The sequence below is a fragment of the Lygodium microphyllum genome, chromosome 4, assembly GCF_053477565.2.
Source record: "Lygodium microphyllum isolate KBCC chromosome 4, Lygodium_microphyllum_v1.1.10, whole genome shotgun sequence".
Lineage (NCBI taxonomy): Eukaryota > Viridiplantae > Streptophyta > Polypodiopsida > Schizaeales > Lygodiaceae > Lygodium > Lygodium microphyllum.
In genome coordinates this window covers 88,529,159-88,555,836 of record NC_141138.1, presented here as the reverse complement: position 1 = coordinate 88,555,836, position 26,678 = coordinate 88,529,159, and the positions used below count along the sequence as shown (strand labels likewise).

The window sequence follows — 26,678 nt, the reverse complement described above, 5'->3', positions numbered from 1 at the left end:
TGCTGCCCATCACACTTTCCCGAGACAGAGGCTGCTCCTACCACAAGAGTTTTTTTGTAGTGGTCTGTGGTCTTACCTACGAGTTGCGGAGCACGGAGAATTTCCACTACCTCTTGAGCTGGGAATCTTCGTGGTACGCAAGTCAAGGAGCAGCAAGGTCCATCTACTAGCAGCTTTCGATGGACCAAACTACGCTTTCTTCCATCAGACCTCTCACACAAGAGATTGGACAATGGCAAATAGAGGAGGAGGTGAAGAGCCAGGTGGCAGACCACATCTCCTAGTGGATGGGAGGAGGAGGATTAGCACTCTTCTCCCAGCACTGGCGTGGTTGCATGATGGACATTAACTAGTGGGCTGGGGCCCAGGTCCCACATCAGAGCATTATCTTTCAAGCCCATCTGTAGTGGAGAGCTCCGATGGATGTGATCGTGCGGCCCCCAGCATAAGCGGCCTGTTTCTACCAATGTACAGAGTCACGCCTCTCAACGTGGCTGATAGATGCCTTGGTGGTACTACCAAGTGCATCTATCACCCCCATGGTCCTCCCGAGGGCTACCATGGGGCAATGGAGTTCACCATATAAGCTTGTAGCAAATCGTATCTGCGTTCCTCATAGCTCTTCTTCCTTGTCAGCAGCTTCCACACCAAACAGATGCCTATTTGGTTAGTCACAAGTTTCCCCATGAGTTTACATCTTGCATCTTGGAATGTGAACAACCCCCACTACAGCGGGGCACATGGTTCTAGGAAGTTGATTGTTCGACACGAGCTGCAGTCTACCCTTGCTAGACAGATCGACATCTTACTTTTGCAGGAGCACAAGCTCACGCCTGCCCAGGCCCAGCGGGTAGGGAAGGTACTCCCATCTAGTTCACAAACCTGCTAGGAGCACGCCATCGATGCCCACGGCAGGACTAGAGGCGTATGTAGCTCTATTGGCCAAAGCCTCACAGCATGTGTATGGGACCACAGGACGATTGAGGCAAGGAGGGTTCTATGGATCAAATTGGATATTGGGGACTCCTGCCTTGGAGTCCTCAATGTCTATGCCCCTATTTAGGTTAGGCTACGGAGCAGGTTCTGGGCGGAGATCACAAGAGGACTCCCAACGGTGGACTCCTGGATTGTTTGAGGAAACTTCAACAACCTAGAGGCTTTGGAGGACCAGCAAGGCAAGGGTAGAAATTACCAAGGCATGGCTAGGGAGGAGCAGGAGGCATGGGAGGTCTTCCTATTGGCAGCAGGAGCACGCGATGTTTGGAGAGACTCAGCTTTCCATAGGAAGGAGAGGTCGTTGGACTTCTCCTGGGGATACAAGCGGCTAGGCAATGTTTTGCTAGAGCACCAGGGTAGGTTTTATGTGGAATAGTGGGGATGCTCTCGTGGGGGCCAGGTAGGACAATTGGCTGGCACCACTTTGTCTAATCACTGTCTGGTTCTCCTAACACTTGATGCCCCAGCCTCTACCCTAGACACAAGATCCTGTCAGATCCCAAATTCGATCTACAGAAGGGAGGAGGTGAAGAGACACGTTGAGCAGATTTGGACTAGGGAATGGAGCAGGAGGGACCGGATCCCAAAGGAGGTTGCAGAGGTCCTAGCCGAGTTGAGCAGTATCTGCCAAGAGGTATCCCTACAGGCCAGGCAGCAAAGCTGGGAGGAGGAGAGAGCAGTCTGGCGGGACCTAGCAGCCACGCAAAGACTACTATAGGAGGCACCAGGGGATCCCACCCTCCTCGCACAGGAGGTGTGCGCATGAGCAGCCCTCGCTGCCCTAGAGGATAGGTGCTCAGAGTTTTCATTATGCACCTCATCAGCCTTTTGGGCGAGGAAGGGGGATATGATGTGCGAAGAGTTTTTCCAAGTGCATCAACCCCACACCTCAAGAGAGCAAATACGCAACCTTCGGAATCAGCATGGGAGGATTCTAGCCCAGACGAGGTGATGGAGATTGCCACTGACTACTACATACGCCTTTTCCTATAGGAGACAGCCCCAGCCAGAGGATAGCAATGTAGACAACAGGTCTAGGATCACATCCTGTCCCTCGTTACAAAGGAGATGGGATACTCCCTCCTAGACCCCTTCACAGAGAAGGAACTTGAGGAGGCCTTCTATGCACAGGACCGGCAGAAATGCCCAAGAGAGGATGACTTTTCTATGGCCTTCTTTACTACCTACTAGGAGTGGTGAAGGACCCCTTATTGTTGGCCTTTGAGGAAATTTTCTACTTAGGATGGATGCCAAGGAGTCTATCGGGAGGTCTTATCAGTCTCCTCCCCAAAGGGGAAGACCGGTTGGAGCTATCCTAGTGGAGACCGATCACCCTGTTGTCAGTAGCCTACAAGGCACTAGCAAAGATGATTGGTAGGTGACTCTGCCCTATGCTTCCAAACATCATTCATGACACACAGACATGCTTTGTCGAGGATAGGAGCATCCTAGACATTGTCTTCACCTTCTTTGAGGTGACAGAGTGGGCCCAGTACAGTGTTCAACGATTGGCGGTACTACTCTTGGATTTCGAGAAAGCCTATGACAGGGTTGACTGGGACTTAGAGGGCACCATGGTAAGGTTGGGCTTCCCCTAGGCATGGATCCGCAGGGTCTCCACACTTTACAGATCAGCTACCAGGAGGGTTCTCATAGGTGGCAGGTGAGGGGAGGAGTTTTTGCTGGAGAGATCGGTCCAATAGGGCTGCCCTCTGGCCTTGTATCTGTTCCTACTCTTTGTAGAGGCGATGTCACACTTCCTCAAGTCACGTGCAAGCGGGTTACATGGCCTCTGACTTCAAGTGAGAGAGGAGACAGGGCTGTTAGACTCGGAGTATGCAGATGATACAACACTCTACATAGAGGATGATGAGCTAATGCTGGAGAGAGTGAGACTAGCTCTCGAGAAGTTTTGCACTGCAGCGGGAGTGAAAATCAACTAGTGAAAGTCAGTTGTGGTTTCCTGACGGACTAGGACTTCAACATGGAGTGGGGCATCCACTTGAGATTTAGATGGGTGTGCAGAGGGCAAACCGTCCGTTACCTAGGATTCCAGGTGGGACTCGACATCACTCCTACCAAGCAGTTTCTTCCAGTCCTCGACTCTATTTGGAGGAAGTTGACCTATTGGAGTACAACTTGCCATTCCCTAGCAGGCCGAGCCCTGGTGGTTAACTAGGTCCTCCTAGCGACGGCTTGGTACATCGCCTCGTGTTGGTGCTTCTCTTCATCCTGTGTAGTTCAGTTTCACTGCCTAGTGCGGAATTTTCTCTGGGCCAGGTCAGATGGTTCCCCAGACTCCTAGGCCAAGGTGGCGTGGTTGACCATCATCCGGCATTGGTTAGAGTGAGGGCTTGGGATCATAGACCCAGAGTATCAGAGTCTAGCCCTTTGGGCAAGCTAGTAGTCCACGGTCTCATACCAGGAGGGCAGACATGGAAGGTTGTATTGCAAGAGGGTCACCATGAGTGTAGACCGAGGCTTGCCAGTGATTGGAGGCCGTCTTTGAGATGGATCTTCACGACAGCCAAGATCACGCCCCCAGATCCTCCTTCCTACACAACGTACTTCGTGTGTGGCAGGGCCTCTGTAAGGCCCTAATTCAGAGGCCCCCCAGTATGCCAGGAGGAGATAGACTACCATCTGGAACCCCCAGGTCAGAGATTGGGATGGGATACAGATTGGCGAGTGCCCCCATATCCAGTGGGCTAGTTGGGAGACCGGCCCGGCTTGTACCGTCAGGACATGGCGGGAGGTGTACAGGATGGTGGACCAAGAGGTGTTGCAACGGGCATCAAGTTGCCAGAGAGGAGTTGAGTTGAGAAGAAGGGAGATTGACATAGCAATACCTTAGGAGTGGCTTGACCCCCCGATACGAGAGGCGGTAGAGCCCGGTGAGGTATGGGCCGCTAGGTTTTCACCAACATGCATTCCCCTACAGGTGGCAGGTAGAGTGGTTGGCACCCCACATGGGACTTTCTTCACTGTTCAGGAGGGGGGGGTCTGGTACTTGATAGAGGGCAGCAGGATGAGGGGTTATGTGTCCTTTCATGGAGGAGGATTCGGGTGGTTAGCCTTCAGGGGAAGTCATGGCGTCTGGACCCTTATGTATCCTAGGAGGAGCTCTGGGAGTGGCGCCTCTCGATTTGGGAGGGCAGGCCACTTGATGAGCTGGAGTGGGACCCAGGGGAGTGGCAATGGCCGGCCACTCCGGTTGCCAAGAAGCCACTGAGGTTCCTGGGGTACACATCCATGATTGGCAGACACGTACTGATGAAGGAGAACATGAACTGGGCACCTTCGCGTAGCAGGTATTGGGCGGAGCATAGCATCACAGATGCTTTTCGACGGACTTTCTAGCGCCGCCTATGGGACAGCTGGAGGCCAAGGAGGGTTTCATACTTCTTATGGTTGTTGGCACATGGAGCCCTAGCGGCGGGGAGTTGGTTAACCCAGATGCAAAAGGATGGAGATTGTAAATGCTACACATAGCACATTCTGGAAACTCCAAAGCACTGCCTTTGGTCGTGTGAGGCAGCGCAGCTTGTGTGGAGAGGAGCATGCCGCATTCTCCACCGTATAGCACCCAGCTTGGGATGTATCTCATGGGGAACTTTGTGCTGGGGCAATTAGCCAAGGCCGACACCTTTTGTTTGAGGCCAGGATGGAGGACACAATCTTCATCATTGAGGATGGGTCTTGTGTAGTGGTTAGTTTGAAGGCTCTACCCATCCGCTAGGTATTGGAGCCCACAGCAAACCGCTTTGAGGTATGGGAGATCATAGGGAGTCTTACTGGATGGCACATCTGGAAGGCGCAGTGTTAGGAGGTTTTTGGCGGGGAGAGACTTTCACTACAGGCAACTTTGGCAGAGCTCTGGACCTCCATCATCCACTCCCTTCGTGGCACATGGGACCAGGTGCAGGGCGAGTCTCGAGCTGGTCGGGAGCTCCATTTTCATTTCATGCGCACTTGGGGCGGCTAGGACTTGTTCTTCATGATGTAGGTAGGCAGCCCCAAATGGCGATACAAACCCCCCCCCCCCCCCCCCTGGCTTATTGCCCCCATCCCCCCAAAACCGCCTTGAGAGGCTTGTATACATGATTTATTTATGACTTTGCACCAGCTCCCAAGCTAGTCTGTCGAGCATGAGCATCCCGTTGTAATCAGTCTTTTCAAGTAATATAATCAGCCACATTTTATTTGCAAAAAAAAAGTGTAGGGTATCTCCCCCTCAGTCTATGGAATCCAACAAGACTTTGCAAACTAGTTCCAACTGAGCCACCTCGTCAATCTGCCTCTATAACGAGCAATCGTGATGTGAATGTGGTGCATAACGGCACGCCTATGTTGCCAAGTAGGTACTCTAGGGCGTCGTCCTTTGCGTAGCATTGTAGCTTTGTCAACTGTGATGCCTCCTGATGTTGTATCTCGGCAATACTATTAGTAGGAGATGTAGTGTCTGGGGTGGTCGCGGCTCGGGGTTCAGCTACATTGAAGTAGTGTGTAACAACTCTCTGGAGGGGTGGATGATGCTGGGGTCACCTCCTATCCCCGGGCCCCGTACTTGTTCCTACTCTTTGCAGAGGCGATGTCTCACTTCCTCAGGTCCTATATGAGCGGATTACGCGGCCTCCGACTTCTCATGAGAGAGGAGGTTGAGTTGCTAGACTTAGAGTATGCAGATGATATAGCACTCTACATAGAGGACAATGAGTTGATGTTGGAGAGAGTGAGGCTGGCTCTTGAGATGTTCTGTTCCGCACCGAGAGCGAAAATCAATTGGCGAAAGTCGGTTGGTTTTCCTCACAGACCCATACTCTAGCACGGAGTGGGGTGTCCACCTAGGATTTAGATGGGTGAGCAGAGGGCAGACCGTCCGGTACCTTGGGTTCCAGGTGGGACTCGACATCACTCCCGCCCAGCAGTTTCTTCTAGTCCTCGATTCTATTCGGAGGAAGCTGACTTACTGGAGCACAGCTCGCCTCTCACTAGCTGGCCGAGCCCTAGTGGTTAACCAGGTCCTCCTAGCGACGGCCTGGTACATCACCTTGTGTTGGTGCTTTTCCTCATCCTGCGTAGTGCAGCTTCGCCGCCTAGTGCGGAACTTCCTTTGGTCCGGGTTAGACGGCTCTAGGGATTCCCGGCCCAAGGTGGTGTGGGCGACCATCATATGGCATCGGTCAGAGGAGGGAGGGCTTGGGATCATAGACCCAAAGTTTTAGAGTAAGGCCCTCTTGGGCAAGCTAGTTGTCCGCGGCCTCACACCTGGAGGGCAAACCTGGAAGGTCCTATTGCAAGAGGGTCTTCAGGATTGTAGACCAAGGCTTGGTGGTGAGTGGAGGCCGTCCTTGAGATGGATCTTCACTTCAGCCCAAATCACCCCCCCTAGATCACGTTTCCTACGCAGCTTACTCCGCGTGTGGCAGGGCCTCCGAAAGGCCCTAATCTAGAGCTCCCCAGGCTGCCAGGAGGAGATAAACCGTCAGCCGGTGATCTAGAACCCTCAGGTCAAAGATCGGGAAGGGACACAGATTGGCGATCACCCCCACATCCAGTGGACTGGTTGGGAGGCCGGCCCAGCTCGTACCATCAGGACATGGCGGGAGGTATACAGGATGGCGGACGAGGAGGTGCTGCAGCGAGTTTCAGGCTGCCAGAGAGGAGTGGGTTGAGGCGAAGGGAGATAGACACAGCAATACCTCCGGAGTGGCTTGCTTCCCCAATACGAGTGTTGATAGAGCCTGGGGAGGTATGGGCCGCTAGGTTTTCACCAGCAGGTATCCCCCTACAGGTAGCAGGTAGTGGGTGGCGCCCCGCAAGGGACTTTCTTCACTGTTCAGGGGGGGGGGGGGGGGGGTGTCTGGCCCTTGACAGAGGGCAGCAAGATGAGGGGATAGCTGCCCTTTCATGGAGGAGGATTCGGGAGGTGGGCCTTCAGGGAAAGACATGGCGATTGGACCCCTATGTTTTCTGGAAGGAGCTTAGGGAGTGGCGCCTTTGGATCTGGGAGGGTAGACCACTTGATGAGCTGGAGTGGGATCCAGAAGAGTGGCTATGGCCGACCACTGCAATCGCCATGAAGTGACCCAGGTTCCTAGTGTACACTGCCAGGATTGGTAGACACGTACTGATGTAGGAAGATATGGATTGGGCGTCGTCACGTAGCAGGCGCTGGGTGGAGCATAGCATCACGGAGCCGTTCTGACGGACCTTTTGGCACCGCCTATGGGATAGCTGGAGGCCAAGGAGGGCATCGTACTTCTTATGGCTGGTGGTACATGGAGGCTTGGCTATGGGAAGCTGGCTTGCCCAGATACAAAAGGAGGGAGGTTGTAAGCGTTGCTCACAACAGCCTCTGGAAACCCCAAAGCACAGCCTTTGGTCATGTGAGGAGGCGTAGCTCATATGGAGAGGAGCATGCCGCATCCTCCGCCGTACAGCACCCAGCCTTGGATATATCTCATGGGGAGCCTTCTGCTGGCAGGCAATCAGCCAAGGCAGTCACCTTCTGTATGAGGCCGGGATGCAGGACACGATATTCATCATTGAGGCAGGATCGTGCGCAGTGATCGGGTTGGAGGCTCTACCCATCTGCTAGGTACTGGAGCCCACAGCAGACCGCTCTGAGGTATGGAAGATCATAGGGAGTCTTACTGAATGGCATATCTAGAAGGCACGGTGTCAGGAGACTTTCACGGAGAGAGACTTTCAGCACAAACAACCCTAGTTGAGCTCTGGACCTCTATCATCCACTCCCTCCACGGCTGTTGGGATCAGGTGTAGGGCGAGTCCAGGGCTCGTCAGGAGCCCCGTGGCCACTTTACCTGTTTTCGTGATGCAGGCAGGCAGCCCCAGATGGCGATATACCCCCCCTCCATGGCTTCTTGCCCCCATTCCCCCCAGACCACCCTGAGAGGCTTGTAATCATGATGTATTTGTGTTTCAGCTCCAGCTAGTCTGTTGAGCATTAGAGCACTCCGTTGTAAACAGTTTCTTTGAGTAATATAATCAGCCACATTTTATTTGCAAAAAAAAAAGTAGTTGTTGTTTCTAAAGGTGATATTACCCAAAACTTGGGATATCCCATTGGTGTGGATGTGCCTCCTAGAGCATTGCTTGATTGGATGTCCTCGTGTTCATGGCAAGTTTATGTATTGAAAACCTCAGAGCTGGTCTCTCCATGTGCAGCTCAAAGTGGTTCAATCTATCATGATTAGGATGGTCTCTTGTTTTTTACCCTTGCTTCCCTTGACCAAGAAGTCTCTCTTGGAATTGGTGCAGCATCAGGTGTGGATATCTTGGCAACATGTCAATACCTCAAAACGGTTGGGGGGAGCTGCTTTGCTGGATGTCAATCTTCATATGATAGCTCTGAGAATGGCACTTTTACAAGCCCTATGTGTGCAAAGTCATCCTTGGACTGATGTTGCAAAACTTTTTATCGAGGAGACTGGTATCTCCCATGGTCACATGGTTATCCGAGCGTCTTGGTGGCATGTGCTAAATTCTGCACAGTCTCTTAAAAATTCACAGTCATTTCTCCCTACTCATTTGATTGCCTCTTGGCAAGAGATACTTTGCTTTATAATTTGGCACCCTCTTGATCTCCAAAAGGAGGGTAATTCATTACAATCATAAGTGTTGGCCACTTCTAGCCTACTTGATTGGCAAGTTAAAGATTTACAGCATGATAAATTTAATCGGATGGCTTGATTGGGGCTGCAAACAGTAAGTGATGCTATCATTCCTAGGCAATCTTATCTTTATTACTCCTGGTGCCTAGCAGCTGCCACATTCGGTTGACCTTGCACAAGCAGCTCTAGCAATATAATCCATTGCCTGCTTTTCAGCTGGCATCCCCCTTGCAGGATTGGATGTTTGTGAAACTTGATAACTTTCAAAAAAGGTCAGATAATCAGATCTACCACAAGATGGTAGAGGATAAGAGATGGGTTACTCGGAGAGCCAATAAAGTTTGGCATGCTTAGGATAGCAGAGTGAAGTGGCGGGACGGATTTCTTCAATTGTGCAGGTCCAACATTCCTTATTAAGGAAATTTTTTTATACGGAGACTACTTATTGAAGGTCTTCCCACTCGAGATGTGCTACATGCCCCCAAGATCACACGTGGTAGATGTATCTTTTGTACTACATGTGATGAGAAACTGATCCATCTCTTCATCTCTTGGCCTCTAGCAAGATAGATTTGGAGCTTTATCTCCCATGTGTGGACCTTGGTGTGTCGGCAGCAAATGCCCGCCGTCTGTTCTTGGGTCCTTTGCAAGACGCCTTCTTCGTCCACTTTGCAATTAGATCATCCCTACCTCTACCATTTTGTCAAATGGACTGCTCTCAGGCACATTTGGTGCACCCATAATGCCTTCGGTTTTTATTTGGTCTCGAGTATCTATGGTCATGTGGCCCATGTTCGAGGATTATTGGTATGGCAAATCTCTTCCATGGTTTCAGTGGACCTGGTCCTCGCTGATGTGGCTGCTCCTTGGCTGGATATTATTCACTCTACTCCTATTGTGCCATCTGCATGATGTTTGTGTGCTAGGTTTTGGTAGCCTTTGGGCTTGACTTAGACTTGTTAGGATTTTTATGGCTGGCCAAAAGCCCTGATGTAAATACTTTTACTTATTTTATTTAAGCTTCTTCATGATAAAAAAGAGAGAAAGAAAGAAAGAGTATATTAAGGTCTCTAAAAGGCCAATGTGGCCTATGAGACTATATCAAAACATACAAAGTAATGTATCACTCATCTTAAAAGATAAAAGATATGCCTATGAGACTAGATGCTAGGCGATATACTCTGTCATAATATATCTGTGGTGCAAATGTAAGTGATACTACTAAGAAAGTAGGAGAGAGAGAGAGAGAGAGAGAGAGAGAGAGAGAGAGAAGGCAGTAGAGAGAGAGAGAGAGAGAGAGAGAGAGAGAGATTAAGAGAGCGCTTGCTTGGATAGCGCGATGGGGTTCGAGCGTGGAGAACGGAGCGATGGCGACCTGCCGTGACCCGTCCTCTGCAGCGACCTGGCTTGCGCCTGCTTTTTTCTGCCCCGCTTCTGCACGCAGGCTCTGCGCCCGTCCGCCATCGTCTGCAGGTCCGCCGCCTGCGTCTGCAGGCCCCGCCCTCGTCAGCAGGCCCTCCGCCCTCGTCAGCAGGCTCTGCGCCCGTCCGCCTTCGTCTGCAGGTCCGCCGCCTGCGTCTGCAGGCCCCGCCCTCGTCAGCAGGCCCTCCGCCCTCGTCAGCAGGCTCTGCGCCCGTCCGCCTTCGTCTGCAGGTCCGCCCTCGTCAGCAAGCCCTCCGCCCTCGTCAGCAGGCCCCGCCCTCGTCTGCAGGCCCTCCGCCGGCGTCTGCTGGCCCCGCCCTCGTCTGCAGGCCCTCCGCCCTCGTCAGCAGGCCCCGCCGCCTGAGCCCCGTCGTCCTAGTCTGCAGGCCCCGTCTGCAGGCTCCGTCGCCCGCGGCTGCGTGCCTGATCTCCTGTCGCCCCTGCGTCGCAGCAAGTCTGTGGCTGACGGTTCAGCAGAGAGAGAGTTCGTCCTCTGTGTGAAGACAGCAGTATGGCTGGCCTGGATTTGGATTTTCTTGATCGGACGGTGGCAGCCCTTGGCCCTGATTCCGATGCAGAGGAGCCGGAAGATATGGTGCCATGCACAGAGGAGTTGCCGCCGAGTTCTGAACAGCCGCCTGCCGGCAAACGCTCCAAGCCTACGCCTGATGAGCCCATGAGTCCTCCGGAACGCTCCTATGCGCAAGTGGCCTCTGATCCGGTGGATTCGCAGGAAATCGACTGGGAGCATTTGCTGGACTTCGCCAATACTCTGCTTGGCGATTATGTCCAGCATAATACCGAATCTTTTTCTGTTGCGGGAACGGATGATGTGCTGGAAGCCACGGTGGACCCCAAATCAGTCTTGCGATCCTTCTCCGTGTTCTATGACCGTGCAGTTATTCTTTTCTTCACTGGCAGGATCCCAATGCTTTCGCATATTCGTCAGTGGCTGCACCATCTATTGCAAGGGGAGTCGGTTGAGGAGATTTTCCTTGGACCGCGCGGGTTTTATGAGGTCCTGCTGAAATCGGAAACGCATCGCGCTGAGCTCCTGTCCAAGTTGCCGCTATTCTTTGATCGCCGCCTGGTTCATGTTGTGCCATGGCGCCCCATGGCCGACTTCCAGCGTCTGCTTCAACGCGAATGCCCGGTGTGGGTAGAGGTGAAAAACTGTCCGGCGGTCTATTGGCCCATGTTGAAGGATGCGATGGCAGTTGTGGGCACAGTGCTGGTTCCCCCAAGCCTCAGGGCGATGAACCGCAACCGTTTATGCATGCTATGGGACACGGCCAGGAAAAGGCCTGCGTGGCTTCGCCTCAATTGTTCGGGCATGCATCCTTTGTATTTTCGCTTAAAATGGGGCAACTTTGCGGGCCACTGCTTTTCATGTGGTAAATTGGGGCATTTCATGGCCGAATGCCCTGAAAAGCAATCGTCTTCGGAGGATGCGCAGGTTGTGCTGCCCAAGGACGACATGGTGCTTGATGCCACGTCCCAGGAAGCCCTTCAGTCTCCTCATGTCATGGACAAAGGCAAACAACAGGTCCGAAGTGTGGATTCCCGTCGTACTGACTGGATTGAGGCACGTCCTCAAAAAGGCAAAAAGTTGGATACAGGCCTGGCGGATCCTGGGCCTTCTGCTTCCCAGGATTCCGTGCGCACGTATACGCGCCGGAAAGAAATGGCCACTTTACAGCAGGCTCCGCGTCCTAGGGCCCCGTCGGGCCCCCGCAATCAGTCTCCAAGGAGAGCCTATACCGACGGCCCCAGAGGCCCACCTGCCAAGCTGGCATTCGATGCCAAAGGAAATGTTATTACACCCTGGGATCGGCGTTATCCCCGCCCCTCTCCCAAGGCAGTGGATTGCCCTTCTACCTCCAACGCAGGTCGCCAGAATTCTTTTGCAGTATTGGCTGATTTTCTGGATGAGGGTGTCCTGGATGCTCTCGCGGAAAAGGTGAAATCGAGGCAGCAGGTGCCTCGTTCCTGACTTCCTTCTTTGAGGATACATGAAGATAGCCACGTGGAATGTGCGAGGCATTTGCTCTCGCCATAAGCAACATGCCATGTGGACCGTCTTGCATGAGAACCAGTGGGATGTATTGTGTGCAGTTGAGCACAAAAGTCACGGTGAAGCAGGAAAAGTGATGGATTGTCATGGATTCCGCCTGTTTTATGCAGGGACCCATGCTACGCACTATTCGGGCGTGCTGATGATTGTCCATGAGAAATATCAGCCTGTCCTTGTTAAAAATGATGTGCAGGGCCGCTTTCTGGTGATCGAAGTCTTATTTGAAGGCGAGATTTTATGGCTGTTGGGCCTCTATGCTCCGAATGATCCCGCATCCCGGCGGAATCTTTGGTCCACTTTGCAGGGCTCCATGTCACTCGGTCGAAGGGGATTCTTGATGGGAGATTTCAATATGTGTGTCGACTCTTCTCAGTCCACTTCAGGGCATTCGGTAATGGATACGCCGGAAAGCCGGGTGTGGAGTTCTTTTGCTTTGCACGTGCTCAAGCAAGATCTTTGGTCGTGGCTTCACCCTTCTTTTTCAGGGTTTACTTTTCATTCCGCACAATATGCAACTACCTGGTCGCGGCTGGACAGAATGTATATCATGCAGGGCGATGACTTTCTTCCCGACATGCTGGAAATGAAGGTCTTGCGGCAATATGCGTTGTCGGACCATTTCCCCCTCCAGCTTGAGATGCGGCCACACTCTATTGCACCTTTTCTGCAATTCCTGGATAGGCTCCCTTTACGTTTCAACTCCTCTTATCTGAAGCATTCAGTTTTCCAGGGCTATATGCAGCAGTTGATTGAGAGGTTCTTATTGGACTTTGCCTCTGAGGGCTGGCCTTCATTTGCACGGCTGCTCTCTAATGTGCAGCGGGTTGCTCGCCAGTATGGGATCCATCATGCCTCGCTTTGCCGCCGACGTCGACATGCAGCAGAAGACTTACTGGCCTTGGTCCGTTCCTTGCTCCTGGATTCCCCTGATGATGATTTTCTGCTGTCTCTGGAGAGGCGGTTGGCCCATCTCATTCAAGTGTTTCAGCTGAAATCTTATCAACAGGCCAAGCTGCACAACTTGATGGACACAATGCAAGATAGCACCTGCCAGTCTCATAAGTTCTTTCGCGCCTTGCATGCATCTCCGCCCCGCGAAAATATGACCAGACTCCAGGATTCGGAAGGTCGCATGGTCACGGATCCGCAGACCATTGTCACTATGTGCAGAAACTATTTTATGGATCTTCTTGGTTCCTCTTCCTCGCCTTCTAGCCAAGTTACGCATGCCCGTGCGGTCTTCTATCATCTGGTCCGCCAGCAGGTTCCAGTTGATATGCAAGCCGCTTTGGAGACGGATATTTGCGAGGACGAGGTTATGGATGTTTTGTCGCACCTGCCAAATGATAAAAGCCCTGGCTGGGATGGTCTCACTAATGAATTCTTTCAGACCTCGGCCACGCAGTTGGCAAAGCCATTGGTGGCCATGTTTCAGCAGGTGTGGGAAACGGGGGTCATGCCCTCCTCATGGAAAGAAGGCCTTATCAAACTAATTCCAAAGGTCCCTTCGCCGTCAAAGTTGCAACACTGGCGACCAATCTCTTTGATGGGCTCCATGTATAAAATCTACTCCAAAGTGCTGGCGAATCGGCTCCACAAGCACCTTCCAGCTATTGTGCATCCTCTCCAATATGGTTTCATTAAGGGCCGCAACATTTTGCATAATATCTTAAATGTGCAAATGGCCATTGACTATGCGCGGCACTCCGGTCAGGAAGTGGTATTGATCCAATTGGACTTGGAAAAGGCATTTGATTATGTGGACTGGTCTTTCATTGCAGACCTCATGTCGGCTATGGGCTTTGGTACCCGAATGTCCCGATTGATCTACACCATTAGTGCTGAGGCTTCCTCCAGAGTTATGCTTAATGGTGGAGTTACAGAGCCATTTGTCCTTGCACGCTCGATCCGACAGGGTTGTCCTTTGAGCCCTCTCTTCTTTGCCCTGGCGACTCACCCGGTCCTTTCAATGTTATCCTCCATGGCAGCCTCTGCCCAGCTGGCCGGTCTGTCTCTTCCGTTGGGTCAGCACTTCGTTAGCCAATCTTTGGCGGATGACACCTTTATGATTTTGCAGGCGGACAGGGACAACATTCGAAGGGCATTAGATGTTTGGACACTCTTTGGTCAGGCCTCTGGGCTTCGCATCAATGCCCTTAAGTCAGCCCTTCTCAGTTGTACGGAGCCTGATTTGCAGTCCTTAGGCTGGCAAGGCCGGGTGGTTTCCCGTGGCTCCATTGTCAGGCATCTTGGATACCCATTGGGGGTGGATGTACGGCCAAAAGCCCTGCTGGAGTGGATTTCACAAAAATTGGCAGCAAAGTTTATGTATTGGAAGTCGCAAGCGTGGCCATTCCATGTCCGCCTCAAAGTGGCCCAGACAATCATGCTTCCAATGCTAACGTATTTCCTGCCATTGTTGCCATGGACTCCTACTACTTTGAAGGCCCTCACTCAGCCCATCCGTTTCATGCTATGGAAGAAGGACTCACTGCAGGCCGGCATTTCCTGGATTTCTTGGTCACACGCATGTACCCCTAAGCGCATGGGTGGCGGAGAGATTTTCGGTGCACACACTCATATGTTAGCTCTCCGTTGGTCCCTTTTTCGTGCCATGTGTGTGGATCACCACCCTTGGTCCATCATAGCCTGTTATTTTCTTGAGGACAGCGGGCTCCGCCATGGCAACACACGGCTTCGGGCCTCCTGGTGGCATGTCCTTAATGCTGACTCTCGTGTTTCCAGTCCCTCTTCCTCTTTGTTACTGCACTTGGTCGCCTCTTGGAAAGTGGTGCTCCAAAAGGCCCGCTGGCACCCAGTGGGGGACCGCTTGCAGACTAACTCCTTTCAGCTGGAATTGCTGGCAGTGTCGAGACTCCTTTCATGGGAAGATAAACATCAACTCAGACCAAGATTTAATCGCATGGCCCGTTTAGGTGTGATGTCGGTTGCGGATGCTACCCTTGCTACTCGCAATGTCCTCGTCTCATTTCGGACTGCTCGCCGACTCTTTAAGATCCCGCGTGGATACCGTGATTTGTGGGAGCAGCTTTCGTCGAAGCTTCAGGGTCGGCAACCCTTTCCTGCCTTGACGGTGGATCGCCCTTGGCAGGACTGGGATCTTGCAGGCCGCCTGAGTCTGGAAAAGGCCTCCACTAATCAGGTGTATCATCTTCTTGTTCAAGATCACCAATGGCTGGGAGAGAAAGCTAACACTGTTTGGGGACTGCAGAAATCGCTGTCATGGTGGCACAAAACGCTGATGGAGGGCTGGCAAAATAAGACACCTTTCAAATGCAAGGTTTTTCTTTGGCGGGTAATGATTGGTGGTCTTCCTCTGGCCTCGGCCCTTGCCAAGCGTCGCATCTCGAATGGCAATTGTTTCTTCTGTACCACTCCGGCGGAATCGGCCCGACATCGTTTTCTCTCGTGCCCGCTCGCCAAGAATATCTGGTCACTCTTGTCGCACATTTGGCGCGCGGTGGTGGGATCCTCGCTAACTCCTTTCGATTGGGTTTTTGTGCGCCCGATGTATTCCGCACCGCCACAGTTGCATGAGAAGATCTTATTTCACTTTTTCAGATATTGGGGATGCTGGCACATTTGGACCACGCGCAACGCTTTTCTCTTTGATTCGGCCTCTAATGTACCCCGACATATTGCCAGGCTTAAAGGGCTCTTGCATTGGCAGCTGGATATCATCCGACACTCCGACTTGCTCCCTCGTGAGGATTTGCATCCGTGGCATATGGCAATTGCCTCTGGGTCGTTGCTATGATTGGTGTAACTTTTTCAGTGCATTACTACGGGGTTTCCCCACACGTTGGCCTAGGGCCCTCGTGTATCTTGTAATCAGAAAAAGAGAGAGAGAGAGAGAAAGAGAAAACCTCTTCACATGATGGCTTTGTGTCATCATGTATCTTGTAATCCAGTAATCTTGTATTTTTTTCGTAATTAATATAATTACCTTTTACGAAAAAAAAAAGAGAGAGAGAGAGAGAGAGAGAGAAAAGAGAGGAGAGGGTGGAGGACGATGGCGCCTGCTAGCGACCTGCCGCCTTGTCGCCATCCGTGGCCTGGTTCCCCCCGCGTACAGACGCCATAGGCCGTCGCCTGCTTGTCGTTCATCTTGAAGGCTGGAGTCCCTGCCGTCGCCCGCCTGTATCGCCAGCGTTCGGCTCACGCGACTTGCTCCTCAGCGCCGTCCTGGTCCTTGCGCAGTTTCCCTGACCACTCCCGCTGCCATGCCTGCAACCGCCCGTCTGCTTTCATCTGCTCTACAGTCCGCAGTCCCGTCGCCCTGTGCTGCCTCGGACGCCTGTCTGGCCGTCACCTGCCCCGTCGCCTGCCCCATCGCCTAATCCTGACGCCCCTCGCCTGTCCCGTCGCCTGCCCCAGCGCCTGCCCCGTCGCCTGCCTCGCCGCCTACCTCTGAAGCCCCATGGGCTCTGCGCCTGCGTTTCACCCTTTCGCCCTATGCGTTAGGGTTTCTGCTGACGCCTGGCCCCTGCCCTGCGCCCCCGACTGTCCCCCTCTACTATCGACTGCCCGCCTTGTGCTCCACCCTCCTGCCCCTGCACTGTTAGGGTTGTGCCCTGCCGCACGCCCTCTTGGGATAGGTCGCGGCTGCGGAGGACAAGGTTGCGTTTTCCGCTCTCCACCGCGCGTCAGTCCTCCTTCGAGATCCAATCGTGATACAAGATGGTTGGTCTGGATCTGGATTTCATAGACCAAACGGTGGCAGCACTTGGTCCGGATTCTGATTCTGAGGAACCTAAGGATATGGTTCTGTGCACCGAAGAGATGCCCCCTGGTCCTGATATCCAGCCTGCGGGTAAACGTACCAAGCATACTTCGGAAAAGACAATGGTTCATCAGGATCGTTCCTATGCTCAGGTTGCTTCGGATTCTGTGGACTCTCAGGATGTTGACTGGGAGCATTTGCTAGAATTTGCCAACACTCTACTTGGCGATTATGTTCAACATAATCGGGAAGTCTTTTCTAACTCTGCACCTGACGATGTTCTGGAAGCCACTGTGGACCGGAAAACTGTCCTACGCTCCTTTTCGGTGTTTTATGATTGCACTGTGATACTCTTCTTCACTGGTCGAATCCCACTGCTTTCCCGTATTCGCCAGTGGCTGCACAGTCTGCTACAAGGGGAATGTGTTGAAGAGATTTTTGTTGGGCCCCGAGGCTTTTTTGAGGTGCTGTTGAAATCTGAGACACACCATGCTGCTCTCCTGTCTAAACTGTCTTTGTTTTTTGATCGCCAGTTGGTTCATGTTGTTCCATGGCGCCCAATGGCAGATTTTCAGCATCTGCTGCAACGTGAATACCCTGTGTGGGTAGAAGTGGAAAATTGTCCGGCTGTCTATTGGCCACTGTTGAAGGATGCTATGGCCGCTGTGGGCACTGTTATGGTCCCTCCAAGTCTAAGGGCTGTGAATCGCAACTGGTTGTGTATGTTATGGGACACTACAAGGAAAAGGCCTGCTTGGTTACGTCTCAATTGCTCTGGCATGCATCCATTACACTTTCGTTTGAAATGGGGCAATTTTGCAGGACATGGCTTTTCCTGTGGACAATTGGGGCATTTTATGGCCGAATGCCCGGAGCAGCAACACACTTCAGATGTTGGCCATGTTGCGCTGCCCATGGAAGATATGGTGTGTGACGCTCCGTCGCTGGATACTATCCACCCACCTAAAGTTCTGGACAAAGGTAAACAACAGGTTTCGGGTCTGGATTCCCGTGCCAGTGATTGGATTGAAGTACGTGCAAAAAAAGGCAATAGGGTTGTTGCTAGCATGGAGAATACTGTGCCCACTACCTCACAAGATTCCATACGTACCTATATGCGCAGGAAGGAAATGTTGTCTTCAGAGCGCTCTGCTCTTGCTATGGTTTCCTGTGCCCCCCATCCTCAGCCCGCCAGGAAAATGTATTCGGATCGTCCAAAGGGTCCACTTGCTAAGCTGGCTTTTGATACCAAAGGCAACGCCATTACCCGGGATCGTCGTTATCCCCGTTCCATCCCCAAGCCAGCAGATATGCCGTCTACCTCCAAATCTGGTCCTCAGAACTCTTTTGCTGTGTTGGCGGATTTCTTGGACGAGGGAGTCTTGGACATTCTCGCAGAAAAAGTCAAATCGAGGCAAGCTGTGCCTCGTACCTGATTTTGTTTTGAATACACATGAAAATAGCCACGTGGAATGTATGAGGAATTTGTTCTCGACACAAGCAACATGCCATGTGGACTGTATTGCATGAGAATCAGTGGAATGTCCTGTGCGCTATTGAGCACAAGAGTCACGAAGAAGCCGAAAAAGTTGTGAATTGCCATGGCTTTCGTTTGTTCTATGCAGGGACACAGGCCATGCATTATTCGGGTGTGCTCATGATTGTACATGACAAATATCAGCCTATTCTTATTAAAAATGATGTACATGGCCGCTTTTTGGTGATTGAAGTTTAATTCGAAGGGGAGATCTTATGGTTACTTGGCCTCTATGCTCCGAATGATCCGTTATCTCGTCGGGAGCTTTGGCAGACTTTGCAGACCTCCTTGTCACTTGGCAGACGGGGCTTCTTGATGGGGGATTTCAATATGTGTGTTGATTCTTCCCAGTCCACATCGGAGCATTCAGTAATGGATGCGCCGAAAAGTCGTATGTGGCATGAGTTGGCTCTTGCTGTTCTTAAGCAAGATCTCTGGTCCTAGCTACACCCGTCTTCTACAGGGTTTACTTTCCATTCTGCCCAATATGCAACAACATGGTCGCGGTTGGACCGCATATACATCATGCAGAATGATGATTTTCTTCCCGAGATGCTCGAAATGAAAGTGTTGCAGCAATATGCCTTTTCGGACCATTTCCCTCTGCAACTTGAGCTGCTTGCACAACCCATTGCACCTTTCAAGCAATTTCTGGAGAGACTCCCTTTGCGTTTCAACTCGTCTTACTTGAAGCATGCAATCTTTCAAGGCTATATGCAGCAATTGATTGATATATTCTTCTTGGACTTCTCCTCTCAGGGCACTGCTTCATTTGAAAGATTGCTCTCTAATGTGCAGCGGGTTGCTCAACAGTATGGGATCTATCATGCCTCTCTTTGTCGGCGGGGTCGACAAGCAGCGGAGGACCTGCTGGCTTTGGTTCATTCTCTGCTGGTGGACACTCCGGATGATGCATTTCTGCTAGCACTGGCAATGCGGGTGGCTGATCTTATTAAAGAGTTTCAGTTGAAATCGTATCAGCAGGCCAAATTGCAACATCTGATGGAGACTTTGCAAGATAGTGCATGTCAGACTCATAAGTTCTTTCGAGCTCTCCATGCCTCTCCTGCTCGAGAGAATATGACCAGACTCGAGGATGCAGAAGGCCACCTTATCCTGGATCCGCAGACTATTGTGCATATGTGCAGGAATTATTTCCGCGACCTTCTTGGTTCCACTTCTCCACCTTCAGCCCAAATTACTCAGGCCCATTCGGTTTTTTATGACCTGGTCCGCGATCAGGTTCCGCAGGACATGCAAGCTACTATGGAGTCAGATATTTGTGAGGAAAAGGTTATGGACGTTTTGTTACACTTGCCCAAGGATAAAAGTCCGGGTTGGGATGATCTCACCAATGAGTTCTTTGAGGCTTTTGCTACCCAACTGGCGAAACCATTGAAGGCTTTGTTTCAGCAGGTGTGGGAAACGGGGATCATGCCTTCCTCATGGAAAGAATGACTTATTAAACTGCTTCCAAAGGTTCCTTCGCCGTCTACGTTGAAACAGTGGCGCCCAATTTCTTTAATGGGTTCTATGTACAAAATATTTTCCAAAGTAATGGCGAATCGGCTCCATAAGCATCTCCCTGCCATTGTGCACCCTCTCCAGTATGGTTTCATTAAGGGCCGAAACATTCTGCACAATGTATTAAATGCGCAACTGGCAATTGATTATGCAAGGCATTCTAATCACGAGGTCATACTGATTCAACTAGACCTGGAAAAGGCTTTTGACTATCTGGACTGGCCTTTCATTGCTGAACTTATGTCTGCTATGGGCTTTGGTGCTCGGATGTCTCTTCTAATCTACACCATCAGTGCTGCGGTGTCTTCGCGAGTCATGCTGAATGGAGGTGTTACTGAGCCATTTGTCCTTGCCCGCTCTGTCAGACAGGGATGCCCTTTGAGCCCTCTCTTCTTTGCCCTTGCGACTCATCCAGTTCTTTCGATGTTATCTCATATGGCAGCTTCTACTCAGTTGGCTGGATTGTCGCTTCCTACTGGACAGCAATTCATTAGTCAATCCTTGGCTGATGATAGCTTTATGATTTTGCGTGCAGACAAGGATAACCTTCGAAAAGCATTGGATGTTTGGGCTCTCTTTGGTCAGGCGTCCGGCCTTTGCATCAATGCGTTCAAATCAACCATTCTCAGCTGCACGGAGTCGGATTTGCAGTCCTTGGACTGGCAGGGTATGGTTGTTCCTCGTGGCTCCATTGTCAGGCATCTTGGGTACCCTTTGGGTGTTGATGTTCCCCCAAAGTAGCTTCTGCAGTGGATTTCTCAGAAAATGGTAACTAAGTTTCTGTATTGGAAGTCTCAAGCCTGGCCCTTCCATGTTCACCTCAAAGTAGCCCAGACAATTATGTTGCCAATGCTCACATATTTCTTGCCATTGCTGCCCTAGACTACTACGACTCTGAATGCTCTTACTCAGTCTATTCGTTTCATGCTATGGAAGAAGGACTCATTGCATGCAGGTATTTCCTGGATTTCTTGATCGCATGCGTGCACCCCCAAACGCATGGGTGGAGGAGCTATTTTAGATGCCCAAACTCACATGTTGGTACTTCGTTGGTCTCTTTTCCGCGCCATGTGCTCGGATCATCATCCATGGGTCGTTAAAGCCCGTTATTTCCTTGAGGACCATGGGCTTCTGCATGGCAATACCCAAATCCGGAGCTCTTGGTGGCATGTTCTTAATGCTGATTCGCGGTTCTCCAGTTCTTCTTCATCCCTGCTTACTCATTTGGTATGTTCCTGGAAACTAGTCCTCCAGAAGCCTCAGTGGCATCCAGCGGAGGATCGCTTAGCTACTAACTCTTTTCAATTGGAATTGCTGGCAGTTTTGCGTTTACTTTCATGGGAAGGTAAACACGAGCTTAGACCACAATTCAACTGGATGGCACGTTTGGGCTTATCTTCAGTCGCGGATGCCACCCTTGCCAGTCGCAATGTGCTAATATTGTTTCGTACAGCTAGGAGGCTTTTCAAAATCCCTCGTGGATATAGGCATTTATGGGAACAGCTTTTGACGGTGCTCCAGAGCAGACAACCCTTTCCTGCCCTTGCTTCGGATCATCCCTGGCAGGATTGGGACTTAGAAGGCTGGCTGAATTTAAGCAAAGCTTCTGCTAACCAGGTGTATCATCTTCTGATTAAAGATCATCAATGGCTGGTTACTAAAGCGAATGCTTTATGGGGATTGTGTAAATCCCGGTCATGGTGGAGGCCAACTGTGATGGAGGGCTGGTTGAACAAGACACCCTTCAAATATAAGGTCTTTCTTTGGAGAGTGATGATTGGTGGTCTTCCGCTTGCTTCAGCTCTTTCCAAGCGACGAATCTCCAATGGCAACTGTTTCTTTTGCACCACTACTGTGGAATCCGCCCGGCACCGATTTCTTTCTTGCCCCATCGCTAAGAAAGTCTGGTTATTTTTGTCGGCTGTTTGGCGAGGGGTGGTTGGTTTCACACTACGCCCCTTTGATTGGGTTTTTGGGCAGCCCAAATACCCCACTCCGGCACAGCCACATATGAAGCTCATGTATCACTTTCTTCGATATTGGGGCTGTTGGCATAACTGGACCATTCGGAATGCTTTTCTTTTTGATTTCGCCTATAATGTTCAGCGGCATATTGCTAGGCTTAAGGGCCTCTTGTATTGGCAATTAGATCTTCTCCAGCATTCAGACATGCTCTCTAGGGAGGACTTACATCCCTGGCATATGGCAATTTCCTCCACGTCTTTGCCATGACTTTGTAACTTGTAGTACTGGAACCTCTTCACATGATGGCTTCGATTGTCAACATGTATCTTGTAATCAAGTAATCTTGTATTTTTTTCGTAATTAATACAATTACCTTTTACGAAAAAAAAGAGAGAGAGAGAGAATCATAAATATAAATATAACATCCATTACGAAAAAAAAAAGAGAGAGAGAATCATAAAGGTCTAGTCTTGCTAATAGAGGAGACTGAACTGCACTAATAGGCAATAATTGATTGAACCTCTTGGTAATAAGAGAGGTAGGATCATCATCCTGTGGGTCAAGGATACCTTAGCTGGCAGGAGATTTGGGTCTCTTCAAGGTGGCTTCTTGTCAAGATGACCTATTTAGATTGAGGGAGGGGATGGAACTCTGGTGCTAATTCGGATGAGGAATCTTCTAAGTAGAATCTTTGATGTGAGAAGCCATTTTACAAGTAGCTCTTATGTTGGAGTGCCAAATGCACCTTAGAGCTGCTTGTCATCCAGTTTGGCATGTAACTCAGTGCAGCCTTTCAACTATCTCTAACCTTGTAGTTCTTTGCCTCATTGCTTGCAGGACCTAACCCCAGACTTGCAGCCCCTGTGTGCAACCTTGCTGCATGCTTCCTTTTACCTGCAGCATCTTACTCTAGGCTTGCAGCCCTGCTGTCCCTTGCAACCTTGTGTTTCCATAATGCAACTATACGCCATGTTGAGTCACACTTCCACTTCTCATCCTACCTAGCTCTTACCCATCCTACCTCATAAGCCAGGAATTTCAGCCATATTGGTGACATATAATGGATCAATTACCAAGTTTGAATGCAATGCATTATTCATGCTCAAGTATATCAATTTGATTCTGTATTTTTTATCACCTTAATTATAAAGGGGGCAGCTGTTGGATTTATTATGTCCTTAGTCAATAATTGTATGACCTTGGAATTTAGGGTATTTATTGCTTTATTGTTACTGGTAGAGGCAGAGGGAGGGGCAATGGAGATGAGAGAAGAAAGCAGTCATGAGTCTGAAGTGTAAATATGACAATGTGGGAGTATATAAATACCTGTGATAAAGAGAAAGGGGAATGGCAGGATAAGGTAAGAAGGTCAGGATGGGATAATGGAAAACCCATGTTTGGACTAGTTGGGGTCTTTGTTTCATAATTTCTTACTGTTGCTAACATGGACAATGTTTGTCTCAACTAATCTAAGCCGATTTTGCTACCTATAAGAGAAAAAGAAGTGAATTTAAGATTTTCTTAAAAGAGATTTGTTAAGATTTTTTTGGGTTGATACTTGTCTTGTAGATTAACACGAGCAACATTCAATTGCTTGAATGATAAGGTACCATGCAATCGGACATTGGCCGGAAATAGTAAGTCTCTTTGCTACTTTCCAAAACTAGGTTGTAAAGGACCTGCAATTTATTGCATGCTAAACTTATTATTTTTGAGAGAGAGAGAGAAAGAGAGAGAGAGTATATTAACGCCTGTAAAAGGTCAATGTGGCCTGTGAGACAAAAGCAATACATACAATGATGGTGAGTCTCATTTGGAACGAGAAAAGATGAAAAACATGCCTATAAATCTGAAAAGTGAAAGTGTCCTTCAAAAAGAAAACATGTGGATGATCTAAAAGTACAAGTAGAAAAAGGAAACTCTCCATCAATGAGATGTCTGTCCTCTAAGGAGATGTATCTTTGCATGGCTGGGGCGTCTTGGCATCTATCTCGTGTGGCACTCAATGATGGCTTTAATTTGTCTGTGGTGTGGATGTCTAGGCCTTTGTCCGGGTGGATGTGGGTGCCTAGACCAATTGATTGCCAGTGCTCTATCCAAATGGACACCTACAAAAGATGAGGTCCAATGATGATGTACTCCTGTAGACTGTGTGGCAATAGTAGTGGTATGTGCCATACTCGATTGTGTAGTAGTGAAAAAGTCAGTGACCACTCTCTATGTGAGCAGAGCTGCAGGGGCCTCCTACTTCATAGAATAGCTGCTTTGCACCTGTGGAGCTCCAAGAGGAAGAAACCCAAGCATCTGTGATCCTCAAACTACATGATTCATCTCAAGGGTCCAAAACCCTCTTGAAACAAACAGCGGTATTCGCCTTGTATATCATAATATATCATGCATCAGCAGATGTAGTGTTCCTCTATCTCTGGCTCTCTATCGCATAGTGGGCATATGTGTTTCTCTGTTTGTATGTCCTCCCATCTGCCTGTCTCAATCCTCAGGTGGTGGGATGAGGTACAGATCTGACCAATAAGTGTGCACAATCCATGAGGCAGCTGTGTATCCACGTAACTGGGTCGGGTGATGGAACCATCCATAGATACCTAAAGGAAGTGGGTCTAGTAGTATGCCATCCTAGTGCCAAGGGGGGAGGGGGGTCGGATCCAAGTCTTCTCCATATCTAACCTCAGTATGTCTACTCTAATCACGTGGTTCAGCTCTGATTGGCTTAGGTCAAGTGTAGTGCAATCGAGGCTATAGTCAAAGGGGGGTAGTTTGCCAATCTGCAACCCATGTAAACTCATCCATCTACTCATCTGAGCATGCCAACAATGTTTGCCACCATCTACTGCTAGCTATCTAGAAGAGGCCAAGGCTAGCCATGGATATTTGTCTTGGGGGAGCTCCCATAGTGCATGTATGAAAGTCACTACCTAAACCAAGGCCTCAACCACCATGGGTGATGCTCCCAACTCAATTGTGATAATCTCATGTGGGGTCAAGCTTTTCGCTTGTATCATATGTGAGATCATCATGACGAGTGGTCTTTCCATATGCTCCCACCTGTCATAGTATTCCTTCTTTGGTTCATCCTAGTCTCCCAAAAGCTATCTCCTCATGTGGAAGAGACTCGGACCCCAAATAGCTGCCCCTATATAGGAGTGTGGGTGTATGTGGGTGTCAAAAAGCCACAATTTGGTGTGTGGTTCATGAAACTGTATGTGAACACGTTGCCTCTCCAATGCACCTAAGGCTGCATATACTTTTTCCAAACAAGCCTCTGATGTCTCTTTGCAAGAGAATTGTGATCCCTTCAATGTGACCCTCAAATAAACATATTGCCTAACCATCTCCACTAGCTCTCCATCGAAAGTAAATTGGTGCTCAGTTCTCGTCACCCAAGTAGCTTAAGTGTTAAATACCATAACTTTAGTTTTCCCAAGGTTCACCTTAAGGTCTCTGCAAAAAGCAAATAATGCATCCAAGTGTCTATTTACTCTTTCAAGTGAGGCAGATATAAGTACAATATCGTCTACATAAAGCAGTAATGGTATCAGCACTTCAACTAGATTGCGGCCCCACCAGCTCTGTCCACACATTCTGAAATTTCATCTATGTACAGCCCAAACGGTGTCGGTGAAAGTGGGCAGCCTTGTTTCACCCCAATGGTGCTATTGATTGTATCTGAGATGCCCTCAAGTGTCCATACTCTACCTGTCATTGTCTCATACAAGGCATAGATACTCCACTGTATCTCTATAGACACATCAATGTCTTGCATTCTTCTCATGAGTCTAGCATGTGGCAATGTGTCAAAGGCCTTGCAAAAGTCCACAAAACAAGAATAGATCTTTCTCTTAAATGCCTTGCCTTCTTCGATGATTACCCTCAATGTAAAGGTATGGTCTAGAGTTATATATCGCCTCCTAAAGCCAGCCTGGCCTTTTGATCTTGGACCACACCCTGAGTTGGACGGTTTGGACCCGATAGAGTGGACGGAGGAAGAAATCACTTCCGGGGTTATTCGGTTAGTTCCCATTAGAGCACCCGGCCAAAGGGAAATACTCACCCTGTATGAGGAGTTTGAAAAATAGTGTCCAATCATGATAGTTCAATAGTTACTAAGTAGAGTGAGGTCTCCACTTTTAAAGAGCAACACAATAATATGGTCTGATCAACTGGTTGGAAATCCCTCACAAACTGTCCTATTAAAGATGTGAGCCAGTGTTGGTGCCAAGATATCACAAGCATGCGTGAAGTGTTCTGCTACTAAACCATCATGATCTTGGGCTTTCTCATTTTCCAATTTCCATATGCCATTCCTCACTTTTTTTAGTGTGAAAAATCTGCAATTTGCTAGTCTTGATGTTGAGGGGAGTGGCATAGGCTCTTGGCAAGGAACATCATAAAGTGTGCAAGCATATTCATGCCAATCATCTAGTCTAGTAATTTGTATAGGTGACTGGCTCTCATGCATCCTTTTCCATGCTCTCTTGTTGTCCTGTCCCAAGAACATGGAATGTATTTTTGTTTCTAGTTTGCTCAAGTATTCAGGCTTCTTTTTGCATACCAATTATCTAAAGAGTGTCCAAGCATCATCTAAAGAGTATCCAAGCATGCTTGTGTGTACATATGCCAAGTGCCACCTCTCGTTGGAAACATGCTCATGTCTCTCTATGCTCATCATCATACCAGCCATTCTATGGAGCATTACCTGGTGGAGGCTTATTTGATGTAGTGTGTGGGAAAGCATAGGCTATAGAAGTATATATTGGCCAG

At 49.9% G+C, this 26,678-nt stretch overlaps 1 protein-coding gene across 1 annotated transcript in view; it reads left to right on the top strand.

The window, feature by feature from the left end:
- Positions 1 to 26,678, top strand: part of LOC148037280 (putative LRR receptor-like serine/threonine-protein kinase At1g56140) — a 235,734-nt gene that overhangs the window by 158,234 nt on the left and 50,822 nt on the right. Inside the window, exon 16 of the mRNA XM_087676196.1 lies at positions 23,469 to 23,536. Within this exon, the coding sequence (XP_087532322.1) occupies positions 23,469 to 23,536 (68 nt within the window). The remainder of the gene's footprint in view (positions 1 to 23,468; positions 23,537 to 26,678) is intronic.